This window comes from Dermacentor albipictus, chromosome 6 (assembly GCF_038994185.2).
Source record: "Dermacentor albipictus isolate Rhodes 1998 colony chromosome 6, USDA_Dalb.pri_finalv2, whole genome shotgun sequence".
In the NCBI taxonomy this organism is placed as follows: Eukaryota; Metazoa; Arthropoda; class Arachnida; order Ixodida; family Ixodidae; genus Dermacentor; species Dermacentor albipictus.
Genome location: NC_091826.1, coordinates 111922902 through 111942623, shown reverse-complemented (window position 1 = coordinate 111942623; position 19722 = coordinate 111922902). Strand labels below are relative to the sequence as shown.

The following is a 19722-nucleotide window of genomic DNA, read 5'->3' as shown; positions in this document are numbered from 1 at the left end:
GGGTATGTTTATAGAATCACGCGGCGGCAACGGCACTGCGTTACGCAAGATAATTGCGAAAACCGACAATGCTTTTCGCCTTGTCCGAAGGGTCACGAACAGACATCGTGGCCTCAAGGAGGACAACCTGCTTCGGCTCATCAACGCCTTTGTGCTGTGTCACTTCACCTACACGGTGGCCATGCACAACTGGCTCAGAGCCGAGCGGGAAAAGCTTAATGCCCTCATTAGAAAATTCTTCAAGAGAGCCCTCGGGCTGCCCGTCCGAACGCATACAGAGGACCTGCTTCGGCTCGGCGTACACAACACCATGGAGGAGATAGCCGAGGCTCAAGAACGGGCCCAGCTAACTCGGCTGTCCACCACGACGGCCGGCAGGCGTATCCTCGAGGAGCTCGGACTCGCACCAACCAAGAACTTGGCTGAAGACACCCAAATCCCCAGAGAACTAGGGGAGAAGATCGTGGTCGCCCCTTTGCCCCGCAACGTTCATCCCGTTCACAACGCAGGTCGTCGCAAGGCAAGAGCATTGAATATGCTAAAGCAAATAAACAGGGACAAAATCGCAGCAAGCTTCGTGGACGCAGCTGCATACCGTGACGGCAAGGCTTTTGCAGTTTCCGTCGTTGACACACTGGGTAAAGTTATCAACTGTGCTTCCGTCCGGACGACGAACCCAGAGGTGGCCGAGCAAGTGGCCATTGCACTCGCCATGCAAGACGGTCGGAGAGACAGGGTGTATAGCGATTCGAAAGCCGCCATCGGGGCATTCCAGAAAGGCCGGGTAGCCCGGCAGGTAGTTCAAATTCTGAAAGGCGCCAAACACGGCAACACCTCCATGCACTCGATTTTTTGGTTCCCTGCACACGTGGGGGCGATTGAGGGGGTTCCTCTGAACCTCAACGAGTCTGCCCACCAGGCTGCGCGTGGCTTTACCGACCGCGCTGCCCTCGGGTCGGGTGACTCTCTCCCCGGACACCGAGACGCTCCTCTCACACACAACGAAATAACTAAATTCTTCTACTTAGAGAGAAGGGTTTTCCCCCCGCCTCACTCCAAGTTAAGCAGGCCGCAGGCGGTCACACTAAGACTTCTGCAAACGAACTCGTACCCAAATCCGGCGACCCTTAATAGCATATATCCAGAGGTTTATACCAATTGTTCTTGCGTGGCCTGTGGTGAGGTAGCTACGTTGCCTCATATGCTCTGGGAGTGCGGGTCGCTGGGCCCGAAGTTCACCAAGGAAGAGTGGGACGCCCTCCTGCGAAGTCCCGTCTTTGAGGATCAAATCCTGGCCGTCCAGCGCGCCCGCGATCGGGCCGGCAGACTAGATCTGTCAGTCCCATCGTGGGATTAGCCAGGTGCGCGTTTTATCGCGCTTTGCTCGACCAAATAAAAGTTTATTCACTCACTCACTCACTCACTCACTCACTCACTCACTCACTCACTCACTCACTCACTCACTCACTCACTCACTCACTCACTCACTCACTCACTCACTCACTCACTCACTCACTCACTCACTCACTCACTCACTCACTCACTCACTCCATATGTGTCTTCGTTTCGTTATATAATGGCTGGCGCGCGCAATCTGCCTCGTGCAGCACGTTGCAGTGTGGCGCGACTGCCTCGCTAATGTGGAGGTCGGGACAGGCAGCGCCTGGGGAACGCGTGGGCGCGATTCACAGCAGCCGCCGTAGACGGACCTTCCAGACGACGCGCGCTACTTTAGCGCCATCTTGTAGCCATCGTCGCCACACTGCGCTTTTCCTCTCGCGCTTAAGCCTTACCCTCCTCCTCCGCTTTCCACCTCGCGTCTTTCATCCCCCGCTGCGCTGCGCGCTTCCTCTTTCATTCTTCGCTGTACTCCTTCGCTCGGTTACACCGACGCCGACGCCGATGCTTGTCGCTGGAGCGGGCGCTTACGAGTTGCGCTCTAAAATAATATACGTGGCTTATTTGAGGCAGTGTTAACCTGAGGATAAAATGAAGGTCAATATTCGCATATATGTCACTGGTTGTGATGCAAGTTCATGCACAGAACTTAACATGTGAACGTGGTTGCCCCGAATGTGGCAATATTTTCATTTCTCTTTTGAACTTTCTCGCACCACTCACTAGATTTCGCATTGTGCTTATGGCTAAATTTTCAACCATCGTGACAAGAAATCTACTGGGGTAGCAAACTCGTCTATAAAAAATTAGCTGAACAAAAGAGAACCCAAAGAAGTCACGATAAATTATGCGCGACACATTAGGACTAACCTCATATTATTTATTATATTACTGTGCAACGCGGGACTGCAAGCCTCACAAATGTTTGCTGACTCACACGGGCCTATGTATTCGACGTCTGCTTTATTTTGGCCTTCTGCATCCCAAATTACAAAAACAAAGCTCTGTAACAGGTTCACGAGCGACACACGAGTGAATTATTTGTACCCGTGGTGGAAGCATAGTACCAATTTATCGAGTACTGAGAAGTGCATGTGACAGCTTGGTAGATAGAATCAGCTATAATGTGCGCGTCTAATACTGGCAGTAAGACCCGGATGCTCTGGAACATGGCAGTTCTCACCATCCGGACCAGACAGGGATCTATAGTCGGATACAACTTTAGAAAAAAGGGGAGGCCCCGCTCAGATGACCGAAGCGCAACAGCCGATTGCCTCCGCGACTAAAATAGTCCCGCTCGAAAAATTGTGCTCCTGAAACACGCAATTCTCGGTATAAATAAAGAAAAGACATTTGCATTTTGATGACTGGTTTAGTAGAGCTCACATGTGCTACAGCACACGCCGGATAGTGACAGAAAAATAACCCCGTGCCTTCTACAACGCTGCCCATCGTCTGCTCTTTAGCTTCATTGCAAGTGACAAAAGTAGAAATAGCAGCTCTGCATGGCTTTTGCGCTTGTTCGCATGTACACGGCGTATCTACTACTAGTTTTCCGGGCTTAAAATGAATCAGTTGCTACTGGAGAAGTGCTTATATAAAACTGCATTTATCGCTGAAGCACACAACTGACGCGACTTGGACCAGTTCGAAGCGCGGGCGGCCGTCTTCTCCGTCGGTGGGGTCACCGGCCGTCTGGCTCATGACGTCAGCCCGGAGTACGCGCCCATTGGTGGATGCTCGTGTGCATCCGCGTCGGAGGAGTAAACGCCCCTTTTTTTCTAAAGTTGTATCCGACTATAGCTTCTTTTACATGAACAGTTAATTGTGAAGGACAGAATGTCTCGTCGCCCTTTCCCTGCCTCGAAAAACGTGGTGAGTCAGTGTCCGAACAAGGTAGGGAGCCTTCACCTCGATTGGCGAGGGCTTTTTTACGCTAACGAGGTGCGTACGCTTGCTTTAAACACCTTTCCCTTAGTGGACCGATTCAAGAAGCTTCTCATTCTAGGCTCTTCTTCCCGCCGACGCGGAAGGCTATGTCCGTAAGTCTCACAGCGAATAGACCTAAGCTCCGTGATTTGTTCTCTTCCTTGATAGCTCTGTTCCGAGCTAGACTATCTAAAGCATGAAGGCGCCTGGACAGCAGCGCCACCGTTCAGTGTGGTGACAAGCTTTGAGCAGGCCCGCGCCACTGTGTACCACAGTGGTGATTCAGATATTACTCAACGTGTGTCTCTGTGCCGCTGGCTTTTATAATGGAACTTGAACATTTGGCAAATAGTATACGGGAGATCGTGATATCTTTATTCTACCAGATGTTATTTAAGCCCAGAACATCGACTTCTCACTTTTTCATTAAGCCTGGAATTATATTTCCAAGAGCAAAAGCATTGGTCGGCTTCAAGCTAGCGTAGTGCTCTTTCAAGGAGGAATTACAGGCAATTCCAGCCGTTTCCAGTTACCCGCAACGGCGCGTGTACCAAAATGGCGGTCGTGTCGCCACCCTAAATGGCGTGAAGCGGCACTACCGAGGCACCCTACGCTATCTCGTGTATGCATCCAACTCTTCCATGTCCCAGATACAGAAATATGGTTCCATGAAGCAGAAATTACGTTACGCCTGCATGGCGTGTTTCTTAGCACGTTCGCCGCTTTGCATCGGTGCCCTTCCGCACATCCGCCCATGCTCGTAATCTGACACCTTGACCATAGTTATCGCGCCTTCTGCCTCGCACACTGCTACATCTGAGCAATTATCGCTTGTTGCTTCAGAAGGTTCAGTAAATGTAGTGAACGCCGCCAGCTCGGGCACCGAGGACAACGAAGAGAATCGGCTGTGATTTGCGCTGACAAACGAACTAGCCTGAATCCGTGGCTTTAGATCACTGCGGTTTCTACTGCTGGTCCTTGGGTTGGTGAAGCTCTGCCCATATATATATCCGGCTGTTCGTGAAGAACACAATACCTCGTCGCCCCTACCGTTCATTCACGCGTGCCTGACTTCCCAGTGCACCTCACTCTTTATTATGAAAGCTGAATACAAAAGCGCCGGTGTACTGAGCTCTGAGAACTAATTTAAGAAAGCCATGAATGCGCAGTAAATATCCATGCGCCTCACTGCAAAATCTGCTAAAGCCCCTGTCCGATCGCAGTGACAGCTCAATGTGTGCTATCTGCGACCTCTTCGTTAGTACTTAGTTTATTTCGAGGATACCAAAATGAAATCCGGCGTAGCACTCACCAGGCTGTAGTAGTAGGTGCTGTTGGGCGGCACGTAAAGGAATGTCGGTGGCACTATCAGACAGCCGCCCATCTTCCGGTCTTCGCTGTAGAAGTGCCCGATGGAGATGACCATGTCCGGCGTGTATATGGTCCTGCAGGTGGAAAGGACGGGGACGTATAGTTTTGCGAATGTCGCCGAGAAAGCGCACAAGGTGATCGACATACAGCAGTGGAGTGTGCTTTCCATGGCACCGAGGGCTACATGAAAAAAAGTTACGATTCTGCACAACCATGCGCCATCGACAAAGACCACGAAACGAAATGAAAACGCAAAAGTAAATTAGGGCTAAATGTATAACACTTAGCCTCCATTACGATTTCAGTAGACATTTACCAGATTTAGAGAACCGTTTGCATTCGTTTTGTTTGTTTGTTAATGCACTTTTATACAAAAATATTTTCCTCTTTGACTTTCTGAGCTGTTACATTTTTGTGGGCTACATATTTCATTCTTTTCAAGTGCGCCCATATGATACAGCGCATTAACAAATATAGTGATGCGAAATGTGCTCACACTGAACCTATGTAAGTCCTCAAATGGGAATTCGAAGCTGTTGCATCTCGCTGGCCAATCGGTAACAAGCTGCGTACGTTAGGCTTAGGGGACGCTGATCTGTGATCACTCTATCTGGATTATAAGAGCGATAATACATTGAAGTATGTTCCTCAGTTGCTACTCAATGCCTGTCCCGCATATACTATAGGATATTAGTTTTCAAAGAAGGCATTTTCTGAAGTCCAACACCAAAGCTCTATTTATACATGTGTTAACTGCACTAATGTCGTTATTAGGCAAACACTAAAATGAGTTCCACAAAATGTTTTATAGAAGCTAATTTCTACAGTGTAAACACAAATTAGCCCATATGGAACAGCTGACATGCCATTTTTCCTCTCCAGCTTAAAATAAGTGCTGCCACGAGAAGAAGTAAAATAAGCTAGAACCATTATTTTACCCCCGACCTCATTTTAAGGGGCATTGCGGTTGTAAAATGGGGGTTTTAAGGAAAATATCGGTGGCCTACGGCAGATTGAGTGTTCAAATACGCCCATATCTGACACGAGCCGAATAGAGAAAAGAATAACTCAGCCGTGAGCAACAAGGCTGTCCGCCCAAGCGACAATTTCAGTCGAATTATTTCTGCAGTCAGATTCGAAATATCCCGCGCGATGCGTGTCCGCGCTGTTTTTCTATTCGGAGTAGCCGCGCCTTGGCGCTGCAGAGGACGCCGAAAGTTGAAACTACGCTCGGACGAGCCCAGGACTTCGGAGGCCGCACGCGCGCGTTAAAAGCCACCAAGCGGCAGCCATTACCAGCAACGGCGCATTATTCTGCCGGTATTGATGTCTCTCACAGTTTTGAAACCCCAGGACTCCATGATAAGTGACTTTGAACGACCATTGCACGTTCTATGAGTGTGTATATGTTCTAAGTGAGGAGATGCGCTGGTATGACCTATTGAAGGCCTCAGTGCAACATGGCGCGACAGTTGGCCATCCAGAACCATTTTGCAGGATCACTGTGTCTGAACGAGCTTTGTCGTATTCAAGGCGACTTGAGTGCTTAGAGTGAAGCGAGAGTACGTAAAAATCATGATTTTAGATGATGAGGGACTTTGCCGCGTCTTTAATTGGATGGCTGTGAGCGTTCGACATGTTCCCCGAAGCGCGAGCCACTTCCAGAAAAGTTACGTGCAGTGCGAGGTGAGCTAAGCTTCGCCGCCTAACCGCGGCGTGAAAATGGGGCGACTCGTTAAGGTTTACTGCGGTGCGCGTGTGTGCGTGTTCGTACAACGATCATTCGAGCGAGAACCGGCGGCGCTTCTTTGTGCGCGGTATCTGCTAGCTGCCGCGTACGTGGCGCCAATCCCCTAGCTCGTATGACTGTGTGCAGTAGGTAGCTTACGAAGCGCCCACTGTACAGATTTGTCGGTAGGCTCCGTGCTATCGTCTGTGTCTCTTCGCGCCCACGCCGCTGATTGTACAGGCAGGGCGCGATTGCGGCGCATAGCTTGAAGCGCCTGCGCCCGTCGACTTTGGTCGGCGGGCGACAAATATCGGCGGCGCGTGGTAATAAAAGCATGCTGTGAGCTTCCAACATCACTATGGAACAACGCTGCGCGAGCTGCCGATCAGAGCAATTGAGATGGTTGTGTTATTATGTCTTTAAGAAACTCTATAGTTAGCGTACTGCTTGGCGGCCACAGGTGTTCTGCTTCAGTTCAGATTACTGGATACGCCGTGACTTGAACTTCGGCGGCCGGAGCAGGTGAGTGCCAGTGGTGCCGGCACCTCGGCGAGCAGAAAAGGATGCGGTTTTCGGGACGAGATGTATCAATTTACGTGATAGCGTTGCCGGCGACAGGTCTTACGGGCGCGTCGCTCGGTGGCTGTGTTATTTGCCGAGGCCGCCACTATACACGCCTCCCGTGCAACTACTATGCAGCATGGGAACGCTGGCATGATAAGCGGCATTGGAGCCAGCTGCGGAAAAAGGCAACGGCAAACGCGCAAGAAATAGCACGAGCGCGAGGGAGCAATAGCATCAGCACGCCCATGTGGCCACGTGACGTTTGCAATCGGGCTTGCACTAGGCACACCTTTAGCAAGCCAGAAGTGCGGAGCACCCGCGTCTTCGTGTCGGTACGTCATCAGCGCACATGGCGCCGCCAGCTGCAGTAGATTCCTTATCTCGTGAGTTCACGTAGCGTCGCCTGCCGCAGCAGTTCGTGCCGCCGCAGCGTTGTCGCATTTACTGTAATGGCACCAAGACGACCGCAGCCGCTGAGCAATTCTAGCATTACCAGCAGTGTTGTGTGTGAGCTCTCAACACTACGTCGTTACTACGAAAGGCTTACGCATCATTCAGATAACTTCTAGAAGAGATTCTACGTAATTGTTTTTTTAATCAGGCACAAGAGAAAGGACACTTCTTACCTTATTTGCTGAGGAAAGATATGCGCCTCCTCGGAAGCAAGGAAAAATTGGTGAGTCAGAAAATGGTCTTACCGGAACATGTGGGATGCCACCGGAACCCAGGCTGTTCCTCCAAATGAAGTAGCCAGGACCGTGTACATCGGTTGAACAGTGTGTGCTAATTCACTCAGCACATCAGAAAGCCTCTGAAGTTGGAAGAAGAAATGTAATACTTGAAATAGTAGAAGATTTCTTCATTCTCGCGTTAAGTACGCTGCGGCCAAAGGAAAAGAAGTAATCTGCACCGTTGCGGGTGGGCCTAGTAGGCGGTGCCGTGCGTTTCAGCTACACTGCTAAAGCTAGACATGGTCAAGAAAACGAGACCTGTAAAGGAGACAAGCGCTTCTGCTCGCACGATTCTTGGCATTGCAACAGGAGTTTTATGGACACTCCAGGTAAATTTGTTTTGCTGTTCCCGTGATGTTCCTGATAAAGTCTAAATGCGATAAGGTCTAAGTGCGATAAGGTCTCGGCGCATGGGGCGCGATACCGCACCCCATGCGCCGTACGCAGTGGGTGCGAGGCAGAGCTGAGAAGTATGGCGGCTTGATGTGGGCAATGTTCCCGTGCGCCCAGCGTTGTAGGCCACGTGATAAAACGCCCAGCAACGTGATCACTCGAGTGGCTGCACATGGCTGTATGCGTGGCTGTCTGCGTGGCTGAGCGCTAACGCGGCCCACACGCCGTATCTTCTAGGCAACCTGAGATGAGTGCAGAAGTTGAAGGCGAGCCAAGATAGCTGGTGCTTTCATGTGCTCTGTGTTCCCGCATGTCTAGTGTTTGAGGTCAGGTGACATCAGGGTTCCGAGAGTTGGTGAAGCGAGACGCAGCCCGAGGCATGCGCTGTTTGACGCCGGCGCTCTTCATAACACCATAGCTGTGACGGCAAGTGTTCGTGGTCATCGTATTCGATATGTTCGTGTTTGCCTTTGCGTGTGTGACGCCATGCTTGTCACTTATCGCTGCGCTCGTGCACTGTTGCAGTGCATTTGCGATTACGTTAAATTACATTCACGACTTTGATTGAGCTATATTTCAGTGACTAGTGTTTGAGAATATACCTTTAGAACCTTCATTCAGAGCCGTGAAATTTACGTCCTCTATTTTTACATGCATCCGCAATAAACGCCTCGACTCCCAGCTACGCTCTACAACTCATTACTGGCATTGTAAAACATGATGTACACAGGTACGACGGAGAGAAGCGCTGAATTCCAACTAATTCACACAAACACACACATGCACAGGCATAAGCATGCGCTCACGGAGAGAGAGAGAGAGAGAGAGAGAGAAATTGAGAGAAAGACTGAACCATGCGCTCAGATCGTGGTGAGCCGCGGCTTTAGGTATCGGCATCATATCGGTATCAGGTATCGACACGGAGAGGAAGTGCCGTCGTCCCTGAGCGTGACATAAAACCATGTGACTGCGCTCATGCGCAGTCACGTGCTTTTATGTTATATTTCCCGGGCTGTTCTTATGCGCTGAAAAAAAAATATAATCATGCAGCATGTGCGTTGCCGCAGAAAAATTGGATCGGTCGTTTCTGAACGCCTCAAATACGTAACAACATGCACTTGGCCCTAAAGTGAATATTAAAAAGTTTGAAACATGTATCTTATTTAAAAAACTAATTAAGCGGAACATAAAAAATTCCGATCGCCCTAAAGGCGAAGATCGATAGCGATAGCAAATTAGTCAACAGCTATACAAAGTAAGGATAGTAGCTTTACCGTCCGTATAAACTTGTAAAAATTCGTTTATTAACTAAATTAACAAGCATTCAAGCACGCACAGGCAAACATGAACACTTCACAATGGATGACCGCGGACACTTGCTGTCGACACAAGCGGGCGTGAGGCGGCGCGCCAGCAGCAGCGGGCGAAGTTACCTTCGTGCTTTCTATCGCTTCAACGAAAACTGAGCGTCGAGAACAACGCACGCACAAAGGTATGAGCTGTTGGCGCCCTCGACTCTGCCCCCAACGCAGATCGGTGTCAATATAAGGCCCCGCTATAGCGGCCACGCTATACGCAGCACACCACCACCCCTCCTCCTTCCCCTCGCCCCGGTGCTTCGCATGCGACGGAAGACGCCGTGCTTCCTCTTACGCTTTCATACGCCCATACAGCATACGGCGCGTGGATATGGTGTTATCGCATTTGAACTTTATACAGAACATAACGGCGACGCCGACGGCAAAACTGCACCTGTTGTGCTCATATAATTGCTACCGCAATAAAAGAAATGCCTACCAACACCTTAAAGTCTAATATCCGATCACAGGTGTCACGAAAGTACAGTGACCTCTTTATCGAATTGTGCCTTATAGTGAAAGCATTCTGTTACGCTCGTGTAGATTTTCTTTTGTTTAGCCATTCGACATGCGCCACTGAGGCTGTGGCAATGCTTGGATAATCCGCCAGATTGGGTATTGGTGCCAGTGATAGAGAATATCACTCAATATGGTTATATATATATATATATATATATATATATATATGAATATTTGTGTGTACACATGTAATCGCCATTCTTCATTTAAAAAGCACCCTACATAGCCTCTGTCCTCGTGATTTCGCTGCCTACACTGCCGAAAGTGAATCCACCCAATTTAATGTCTCCGCTTCACAATAACTTGTGAGTGGTGTAGCGCATAGACATACTGGAGATCCCACACGTAGACAGTAAACTTAAGCGAGTGTATTGCGTGCGTGTGCGTGTGTCTGTATGTGATGGACACTGTTCTTGATTTTGTAGTGAGCACATGCACGCCTATAGAGCGCACCAGCAAGGTGCACTCATTTTCCCAGCGAGACGCCTACAGGCCGCGAGGACATATGGTTGCGCCATTTTACGGCAGCGGGCCGCCGTCGTGCCATAAGAGAGAACACGATGGTCTCCTCATAGTTTGGCTGCCTGTTCACAAACAACAGAAGGCGCGGGCATACGTGTACGTAACGCACGTACTTGCTCCCTGTCGCGGTATTTAGGTCGAAGGAAGATGCGAGCATTTGACGAGGCAAAAGCAAACGTCGCTGCGCGGATGGTTCCGGGGCTGTTGGAAAGTACATTCGCTATGCAGCTAGCGACTTGGTAGTCTACGGAAACATACGACCGGCCCTCCGAAATGATTCAAACTTTTTTTTCTGACTACGTCTTCATGTTTATATAGCATAGGCGAGCTGCGAGCCACAGCGTGGCTGGGGCTTCCCTCGTGGTTATGCCTGGTCATTTATACGACATTGTGCGTGATCTTCAAAAGATCCCTTATATATATATATATATATATATATATATATATATATATATATATATATATATATATATATATATATATATATATATATATATATATATATATATATATATATATATAAGATTCATATTTTCTATGGTAGGTTCTGAACCCGGTTCTTCCGAGGAAAACGCCCGCTGCCCCCACCATCAGACCACGGACACATGCTTAAGAAGTCGCATTAATCACCTTAATTTATGAATCCCTGTAGTGCACGCACCAGCTCACAGAGTCGTGTGGTGCGTTAGGCTCTTGGCATAGTAACAGTTTACATTTAAAAGTTACGGGGCTAATGTTCTAGCGGTCGAGGAATACAAAAGTTAGGGAGCCCATTCTTCGGCGACTTCTGCGGCGCGGCTCTTATAATACGCCATTTCGGCGTACACAGGCACGCACGGTGCGTGGGATCTGCAAGTTTTTCTTGCCCCAATATTGCTATAGCGCACACGGCTCTCACAACCGCGAGATTATTACGAGCTGGTTCGCAATTGTGATGGAGAAAAATAAGCCAGCATAATTCTATAGTCCATGCTACGACGCACAACCACGGTAGTCGCTCAGAGTTTCCATGTACAAGCGGAGGACCTATTACAATAGCACTATTCCACTATTCTAAAAGAACGCAATAATAGAAACATAGTTCCGAAACATAGTTCCAGCAGAATATGTCTCTTTCCCTATTGCGATGGTTAAGGTCGTTAGTCACTAGTTTGTGCATTTTGGGATGAGAACGCATGCAAATGAAGCACTAGCAGGCAAACAAAATTCATGTTTAACTTTTACACAAACGATCAGCAAAGGAGAGAAAAATATAGTTGGAGGACGCTTAAGCTTCACCTTTAAGAGGAAGCTTTAGCGCGGGCCCTACTGCGACGCGGCCTATTCAAATGCATTTAAAAAGCGAAAACGTTTTTCTGAGATCACCCTTGGACCGCTTTTAATGAAATTGCTTTCGTTTTAGAAAGAAAGTTATATTACAGTGGCCGTCTGAAGCGCAGTTTCTATTTAGGGCCTGATTTTGTTAAGAAGATTTCCAAAAATTCGATTGAAACACGAAGTTTACAGATCAGTAGCTCTAAATCAAAAACAGATATCGCGGTTCTGTAAACGGCATTCACTAGACCATTGAAAGCGGACAAATTTTATATGTCATTTTATATCTTACGTGAATCAGTTGAGTTGTGTACAAGGGTGCTGCAAAAGCTGTATTTCCATATTACAAATTTTTTTGAGATTCATGTGTAGCATATGAATTTTGTCCGCTTTAGAGGTAATATTAGATGCAATTCACAGAATTGTGATATCGTTTTTTATCGTGGAGAACGGAATTTTAAGCTTGATAGCTTTGTTTTCTGAAAATTTGCGATTTTTGCCACTTTCAACTAAACATTGACGACCTAAATAAAAAATTGGAAACAAACATTCAATAGATTTTAACCTTTTATTCTAAATGCAACAAACCTCGCCAAATTTTGTGCTGTGGTTGCCGAGAAAAACGAATTCGGAGACATGTCGCATGTTTCTCAAGGGGCACGTGACTGCGGCTAGCCTCGCGATAATCCCGAAATCCTTCAACCACCATCATCGCCTACTCTGGTGCCCGGGCCACGCGGGGGTACAGGGGAACGAAAAGGCTAACGCGTTAGCTCGAGGGTTCACTAACCGAGCGACGGCGTCCTCTTCTAACCCCAACCACCCGCACTACCCATCACAAAATTCCACCAATTTAAATGCCAAAGACATCCTTGCTCATCAGCGTGGAGTCCGAAGAAAATACCCGCCGCCTCACCCACAACTGAACGGGGAAGAGGCCGCCGATTGGCGTAAAATACAGACCGGGGTGTTCCCCCATTTAAAATTGCTAAACGCCATGTATCCCACTCGTTATAGGGCCAACTGTCCTTGGTGCGGTGGCATACCTACCCTAATGCACATAACCTTGGAGTGCACTAAGTACCCTCATAGGCCAAACACCAGTAGGACAATGGAGCAGTGGGAGGCACAGCTCGCCCGCTCCGATCTGGCAGGACAAAAGTCCTTAATTAGCCAGGTCAGGCAGGCGGCAGAGGCCAGTGGGGCCCTGGACTGAGAGTCTCCGACCACCCCTCCTTCAAATCTTTAGAATCACAATAAAGTTTCTCTCTCTCTCTCCTATTACATGTGCTTAGATAGGAGCACCCTCTTAAGAGCTTAAGCTTCCTCTTAAGAGTGGGACGCGCTGGCATTCAAAGATCCCCGACTGCTTCTCACGCTTCCCGGCAACTGCAGCTTATGTAACCGCAATGCTTATGGGCAAATGCTGGCGGCGAACGCTATGCCCGAAGGCGAGCTTTCTGGTAGCCTCTTTCGTGGGCCGCGATAGGGCGGAGGCCTGCGCCATCTGGAGGTGTTGCAAAAAACCGGGCGCACCGCTCCGCGGCCTCCCAAATTTGTGCGCGCCTGCGCGCGCGAACCTCGGACATGCTGGCCGGTTTATGAATAATAGAAACGTCGCAAAAGAAGTTTTTGTTTGAGTTTCCGCGTAACAGAATTATGTTTTGTCTTACATTCAAATCACAGTCCGGCATTGTCATGTCGGTAGGTTCTGCGTAAGTCGCACTTTGCGATCTTTCTGACGAATTTTCCTTTGAGAAATTCAATTAGTTCAGCGACTTCATTGCGCTACATGGAGGGCCTGCGTGGTTGGGTATGCGTGGTTGGGTATGCGTGATTGGGTTTGCATGTTTCGGAATGATTTTTGCCGTTTCGCCCGAAAGCACGATCATCAATTGCGATAGGAAATTAGTACCCAGCTGTACATAGTAAGGATAGTGTTTTATCGGCGGTATAAACTTGGAGACATTAGCTTACCAACTGAATGAACAAGCATGGTGTCAGCGAGCACCGACAACATGAACAAATCAAACTCGACGACCGCGGACAATCGCTGTCAAAACTCTGGCGTGAGCAAGCGTGGCAGCGGCAGCGAGCGAAGTGACCTTCGTGCTGGCTATCGCTTCAATGCCAACAGCCACGAGAAAAGAGCGCGAACAGAGGTATGAGCCACTTGCAAATCGCTTTTAAGATACGGCAGCAGATATAGCTGCTGGTGGTGTAGAAGCCGCCTCCCCCCTCCATCCAGCGCTGAACTCTCCACTTTCCTCCGTTTCGCGCACGAGATTGAACCGATCGTCAGTTTCCGTTTTGCCTGCCGTCGCGAAATACGCAGTTGCTGCCGAAGCCCAACGAAGCTCTTCCTCCCCCGAATGCCCCTAGGAACTTTCGCGCGACGGAAGACGGCGCGTTCGATCTCCGCCTTTTAAAGGCCAACCTCCATGGAGTTAACTTCCGCGACGAACTTGACGGGATGAAAAATCCGGCGCTATTTGTCACACCACACTCCGTGCAACGAAGAGCGGGCGAACCGCGTCGTCGACTCAGCCCGCGAGGAGCCATTGTGGCCAGACAAGCAGACTACCAAAGCGACGCTGGTGAATAAAAGCAAAATGTAAAAATGTGCCTAAGCCAATGTTATTGCACGTGAAATAAGTGAACTGATATGAAAAAGTGCGTACATGAGTGGTCGCTGCTCGTCAGAACATCTTTTGGTTGCTACATCATATATATATATATATATATATATATATATATATATATATATATATATATATATATATATATATATATATATATATATATATATATACGCGACACATCCACATCTAGCCGATACTATCCCTCGTCTGTGACCATTTGTTTACTGCTTGTTCCGTTCGCGCGCAACTAAGTTTCTCGTCCGTCTAAATTCGTCTTCGTGCCTCGCCAGCAATCGAGGAGACACGAGAAGCTATTTGTGTGACGACGAACATGGCAATCGTCAGTCTTCTGCAGAAAAAAGAAGTCGCTGATTTAAAAATAAATAAGCACGAAGAGAAGACTAAGAAACAATTCTGGGTGCACAACGACAGATGTCCTTTAGCCATCAGAGCAAAAAGGATCGATTGATTATTTAACAAGACGCAGTATATATACTCCTTTTCATACATTTGGTGCAAGGCTGTGGAAACTACGCAAGTCCGGTCACCAAAATGTATCACTCCGCGTGTTTCCGTCTATGCTTCGCAGCGTGCCAACGGCGTTTGCTCGCGCGAGCATGCACGTGAAGCTGCCGCGACGGACTGCAATTAAAAATAAGGAAAATTAAATTGATTTAAAGCAACGTGCTAGCAGCCGTATAAGTACATGGGTAGTTTCTACGGGTAAATTCTTTTTTTCTCATTTAGAACTGAACTTATGTACAGAAAATGTTCACAAAAATTGGGTCAGGAAACACCGAACTATTTCTAAATGCCAACGCAGCCACTGCAAAAAGTATCTCGAGCCTCCACAGCGTTGCACCTGCTGTATGAAACGGAGTATAGTGCACATTTACAAAAGTCAAAATTCTGCAAACGAGCCCAGAATGCAAGTTTTTCTCCGCATCCACGCGATGCTTCAGCTCTCGTTTTTATAGGAAGTGCCAGTTATCTGCACCCTGGAAACGGCAGTCAAAGGCACCTCCAAAACGTGGCGGGACGTACGGTATCGCGTTGCCTGTCTGCATTGAGGAAGCATCGTCAAGAAGCGAGGGCACTCAACAAAACAGGCAGTGGCTGCCACATAATATTGACTAATGCCATGAGGCAAAAGAGACAACAAGGAGGAAAAAAAGCGCTGGAAAACAAGCACTTGAACAGAAGATAGGAAATATACATGGCACACATCTTATGGAAATGCACAGAGATCAGAAAAATGTGATCTTGAATTGTAGCGCAAAGTTACACAGACAGAGACTAGAAGCAGACAGGACGAGCGCTAACTCTCAACAAAATTTTTATTGAAACTAACAACATATATAATAAAATTCAATATACATTTCAATAAAATTTAGTTGAGAGTTAGCACTCGTCCCATCTGCTTCTAGTCTCTGTCTGTGTCACTTCTCGCTACAATTCAAGATTATGTTACTGTACCAACTCACCCAATTTTCTATCCTTTTTCATCAAAGCAATATATGTAGAGGACAACCTAGAACCGGACCTTCTCAAGGAGCGATGGCTAAGCGCTCTGACTAGCTCGGAACTACACGACCAACTTTGGGCAATCCAGCGGGCCTGGACAGCGGTGGAAATGCATGCCTCACCGCACATAATGCCCGGGTGGCCTGAGCCCGGGCTGGCAACCTCGCAGCTCCTATTCTCATTAGAATTTTTTCCGTCCGTCCGTCAATATAGCCAAGCGTCAATAACTGAAAATCCCGTCAACGTGTGATCGGCGGAAGCCTGCCTCTGCGCTATGGTCTGATTTGTCCGCGCTCCGACACGCTCAACGACATCTGGTGGTGGCGGTTGTCTGGTCGCCGAATATCTAGAGACAGTAGGTCAGTGGCGAACAGCCCGTTTCTGGACGTCGGCCAGCCGAAAGCTCGTCACTTTTTCGCTTCATGGAGGTTGGCCTTTGGTCCCTCGCGCGCGGCAATTTGTCTGTGGCCTAGGGTGGATGGGTGTAGATAACGTGCGAGAACCCTGCTATGACACGAAGCGGCGCTACTCTCTTCGTCACTGGTTACACGAGCGCTACGCACTTTTGTGGGCGTTCCGGGGTTAAAGTTCTGTCTTTGGAGGTAAGCGATTCAGTGGAGGTGGATGAGTCATGGTTTTTTTTTTTACATCGGAGAAAGCCGTGCATTGCGAAGGGCCGCTAATACAGGCAGCCCTTATGTAGCAGTGGTCCGTGAATTTGGTCGCACAGATTCATTTCTTATTATGCCAGTCAGTATATTTGCAGGCAACCGCAGCACACGTCTTTCTTCTACCGCTCCAGATTTTGCAGCCTGAATGGAGAACAATGCGCTAGCGAAAACCCAGTGTCACTTCCTACATTTGATCGCACAGAAGCAGAGCACAAGTTGTAACAGTTTCGTATTCGTGCGCTTTCGCTGAGGCAACGTGTGGTGTGCTGCCGAAAGAGCCATCTCGCTTCTCCGGGGCAAACTGATCCGCGAAAGGCCTCTGTACACCAGTTCACGTGATAACAGTCACAACTGCCGGGCCATGCCTGGCCGAAAGAAAAAGAAAAACTCCTCTGCGTGGATTACCACAGTGTACCAGCTCCTACGAATTATAGGTAAGCAAGTTCCTTTTCCTATAAGTCGGAAGAAGGTTTGCAGACACAGTTGCCTTGAGCAATACCCGCGGCTTCAATTGTCAAACTGGTGCTATCACTTGATGACTTAGCAATTACTGAGCGCTTGTCTCCATCACGCTTTTCCGTCTTTTGTGTGTTGTCACGCTTGGCACATGGATTACCAACAAACCTAGCCTCACACCATGATTTTAAAGCAGTTGAATAACAAACTGCGCCATGTATGAGATAATTTCTCTTTATGAACCGCACCTTGAGGATGACGATAAGCGCCTTCAGGTCGTTGCTGTCGAAGTGGTATACCTCAGTGTTGAGAAATCCGAAATGACGAATTCCACGGGTAGTCAAAGCGCGCAACACGTGAGGAGCGTTCGGCTTCATCAGGATGTTGCGGACTTCCTGGTAGTTTCTGAAAGAGTAAAGAACATGCTTTACGCGTTAGCTTCCATAATTCTAAAAAGCCTAAATTGCCGTTATTACGGCAAGAATACCAAGAGTCTAGGTATTGTAACAGGTACGCAGCAACCAATAGGACCCGGAAACCTATGCTCCTTGACCTGTGATAAGAACGGGCACTTAACCATTCGGGCTTGGTTAAGTGAATGACCCGCCAAGAGTAAAAGATGGCAAATGTGAACAACACGAATCTTATGAAATGCGCTTTCTGCAAGAACATTTGCTTGAAACCTGCAAATATCTCCCGTGGCAGCGGACCAAAAGCAGCTATGTTTTAGAGCGAAGCTGTTAGCTTCAAAATTGTCGGGATTTTTTGCGGCTTGCTCATCTAAAACTGGCAGTTGCAAAAGGGGTCTGCCTTTTAGTTTTCGCGTAATAGAATTATGTTACGCTTAACAGAAGCTGTCATGTCTCCAGCTTGTGCGTAAGTAGTGCTTTACGCATTTTCTGACGAAAACATTATTTAGCTCAACAAGGCGCTTGCACTTGGCAGACAGCCTAAAACAAAGGAGGTATGCTACACTTCCACACATGTGCGTGCGCGCCTGACGTACGTCACTTGTGGTGGTGGTGCTTGTGTAGCGTCGCTCAACGTCTGTTGGGGTGGTAGTACATGAATAACGTCCACACCACTTTCGCTGTACATCCACTTTCAAGTGTGGAATGGAGGCCAACTTTTTTCTTATGGCTCCAACTAGCCAGTAGTGCAAAAATTGACAGTCACTTAAGCATCTTTATGTGATTTGAATGCGCATTGTGGGGTGCTATAACGTAAAGCTATTCCAAGCTTTTCTATTCCAATTCTGCAATCAGCCCTCCGCGATTGGTCAAAAGCTTTTTTGGGCCACCCCCACTTCACCTGTCAGTCACGCGACGTCACGAAAACCTCGATAGCTTCCCATCTGATATCACGTGCACACTCTGATTATGCATGATTGGATTGAGCAAAAGAAAAATAGTTATTTCTGATTCGACGCCCTTTCGCCATTAGCTCTCGTCTATTGGTCAAAATTTTTCGGGCTGCACCCACTTATCACCACTGCTTATCACGCGACGTCACAAGACCTCAAAAACTCGCCGCGTCCACGTGACGTGCACGCTTTCAAGATTCACTAATATGCCGAACAAAACTGAATTTTCTTCTGAATAGCCGCAGGTTGCCCCGTTCCGAGAGGAATAAAAGATGGCTACCGCCTATTGCTGCGGCATTGGCTACTCGCCCCTGCCGGAGAGCATGGGTTTATTTGCGTATATTAGAACTTTTTGCGTGGCCATGTAATGTTTTCGAGCACTTTCGGCACGTTTACGACCTCGTTCTGCCAACTCTTCTTTGCTGAGGATCCGTTTTAGCGTCATTCTTAAGCTTCCGTATGCCGCCGCGATTTTTCACCGGCCACCGCAAGCTAAGTAGGGAAAGCGGACCTATATGCAAGCGCCGGCACCACCCTCTCCATCCGGTTATCGATTTTCAGTGCACTGGCTCGGCCCCATCGAGTCCCCATCCACTTGAGCGTGCTCCTCACCTCTTATCAGCCAATTAGACAAGACAAGCCGCTCACTGTAGGCAATGTTATTTGTTTTTAAAGCAAAAAAAAGTGACCGCCTATAAACGAGGTGAGCGTTTGATTGGTCTGTTTAGACAACCGTGCGGGTCACCACCGCATGCTTGCGTCGGCAGTTACGCAAATTTGACGTCAAGAGATTGGAGTAAGAACGTATTGGAATAGTTTTACGTTATAGGGCGCCGGCATGACATTGAAATAATTTAGAAAACCCACACTTTCATTTTTCACTAACACAACGCGCTTGCCACCTGTAGTTTTCTTCTAGTACTGAAGACATAGTTAAAATGTAATATTTAGTGAAAAGGCAGTTAAAAAGTTATTGATTAAATTCTATAACGTTATTACTTACCTTACCTTTTTTATAACGTTAATTGCCTTTTATTACTACGCGTAAGAGAGTGTTGACGACATTACAGTATTCAATACGGTAATACAACCTGGGCATACCTCAGCACGCATCACCACGAACAAACTTCAGAAAACCTGCACAGTTTCGTACTAATAGTTATTCGTGGATGGATGAAAAGAGCCTGTCTACTTTTTCAAATGTTTACATTGGTGACGCGTTGGGTGCATAATTTTCA

The 19722-nt window shown here is 48.0% G+C and overlaps 1 protein-coding gene across 7 annotated transcripts in view; it reads right to left on the bottom strand.

Moving 5' to 3' along the window:
- The window catches only part of LOC135913307 (uncharacterized), a 568389-nt gene that overhangs the window by 313414 nt on the left and 235253 nt on the right, over nucleotides 1–19722 (bottom strand). For all 7 annotated transcript variants that reach the window (XM_070541258.1, XM_065445900.2, XM_065445902.2 and 4 more), the window contains 3 exons: nucleotides 17370–17526; nucleotides 7690–7802; nucleotides 4640–4772 (listed from right to left, as the gene is read on the bottom strand). In XM_070541258.1, coding sequence (XP_070397359.1) covers nucleotides 4640–4772; nucleotides 7690–7802; nucleotides 17370–17526 — 403 coding nt within the window. The remainder of the gene's footprint in view (nucleotides 1–4639; nucleotides 4773–7689; nucleotides 7803–17369; nucleotides 17527–19722) is intronic.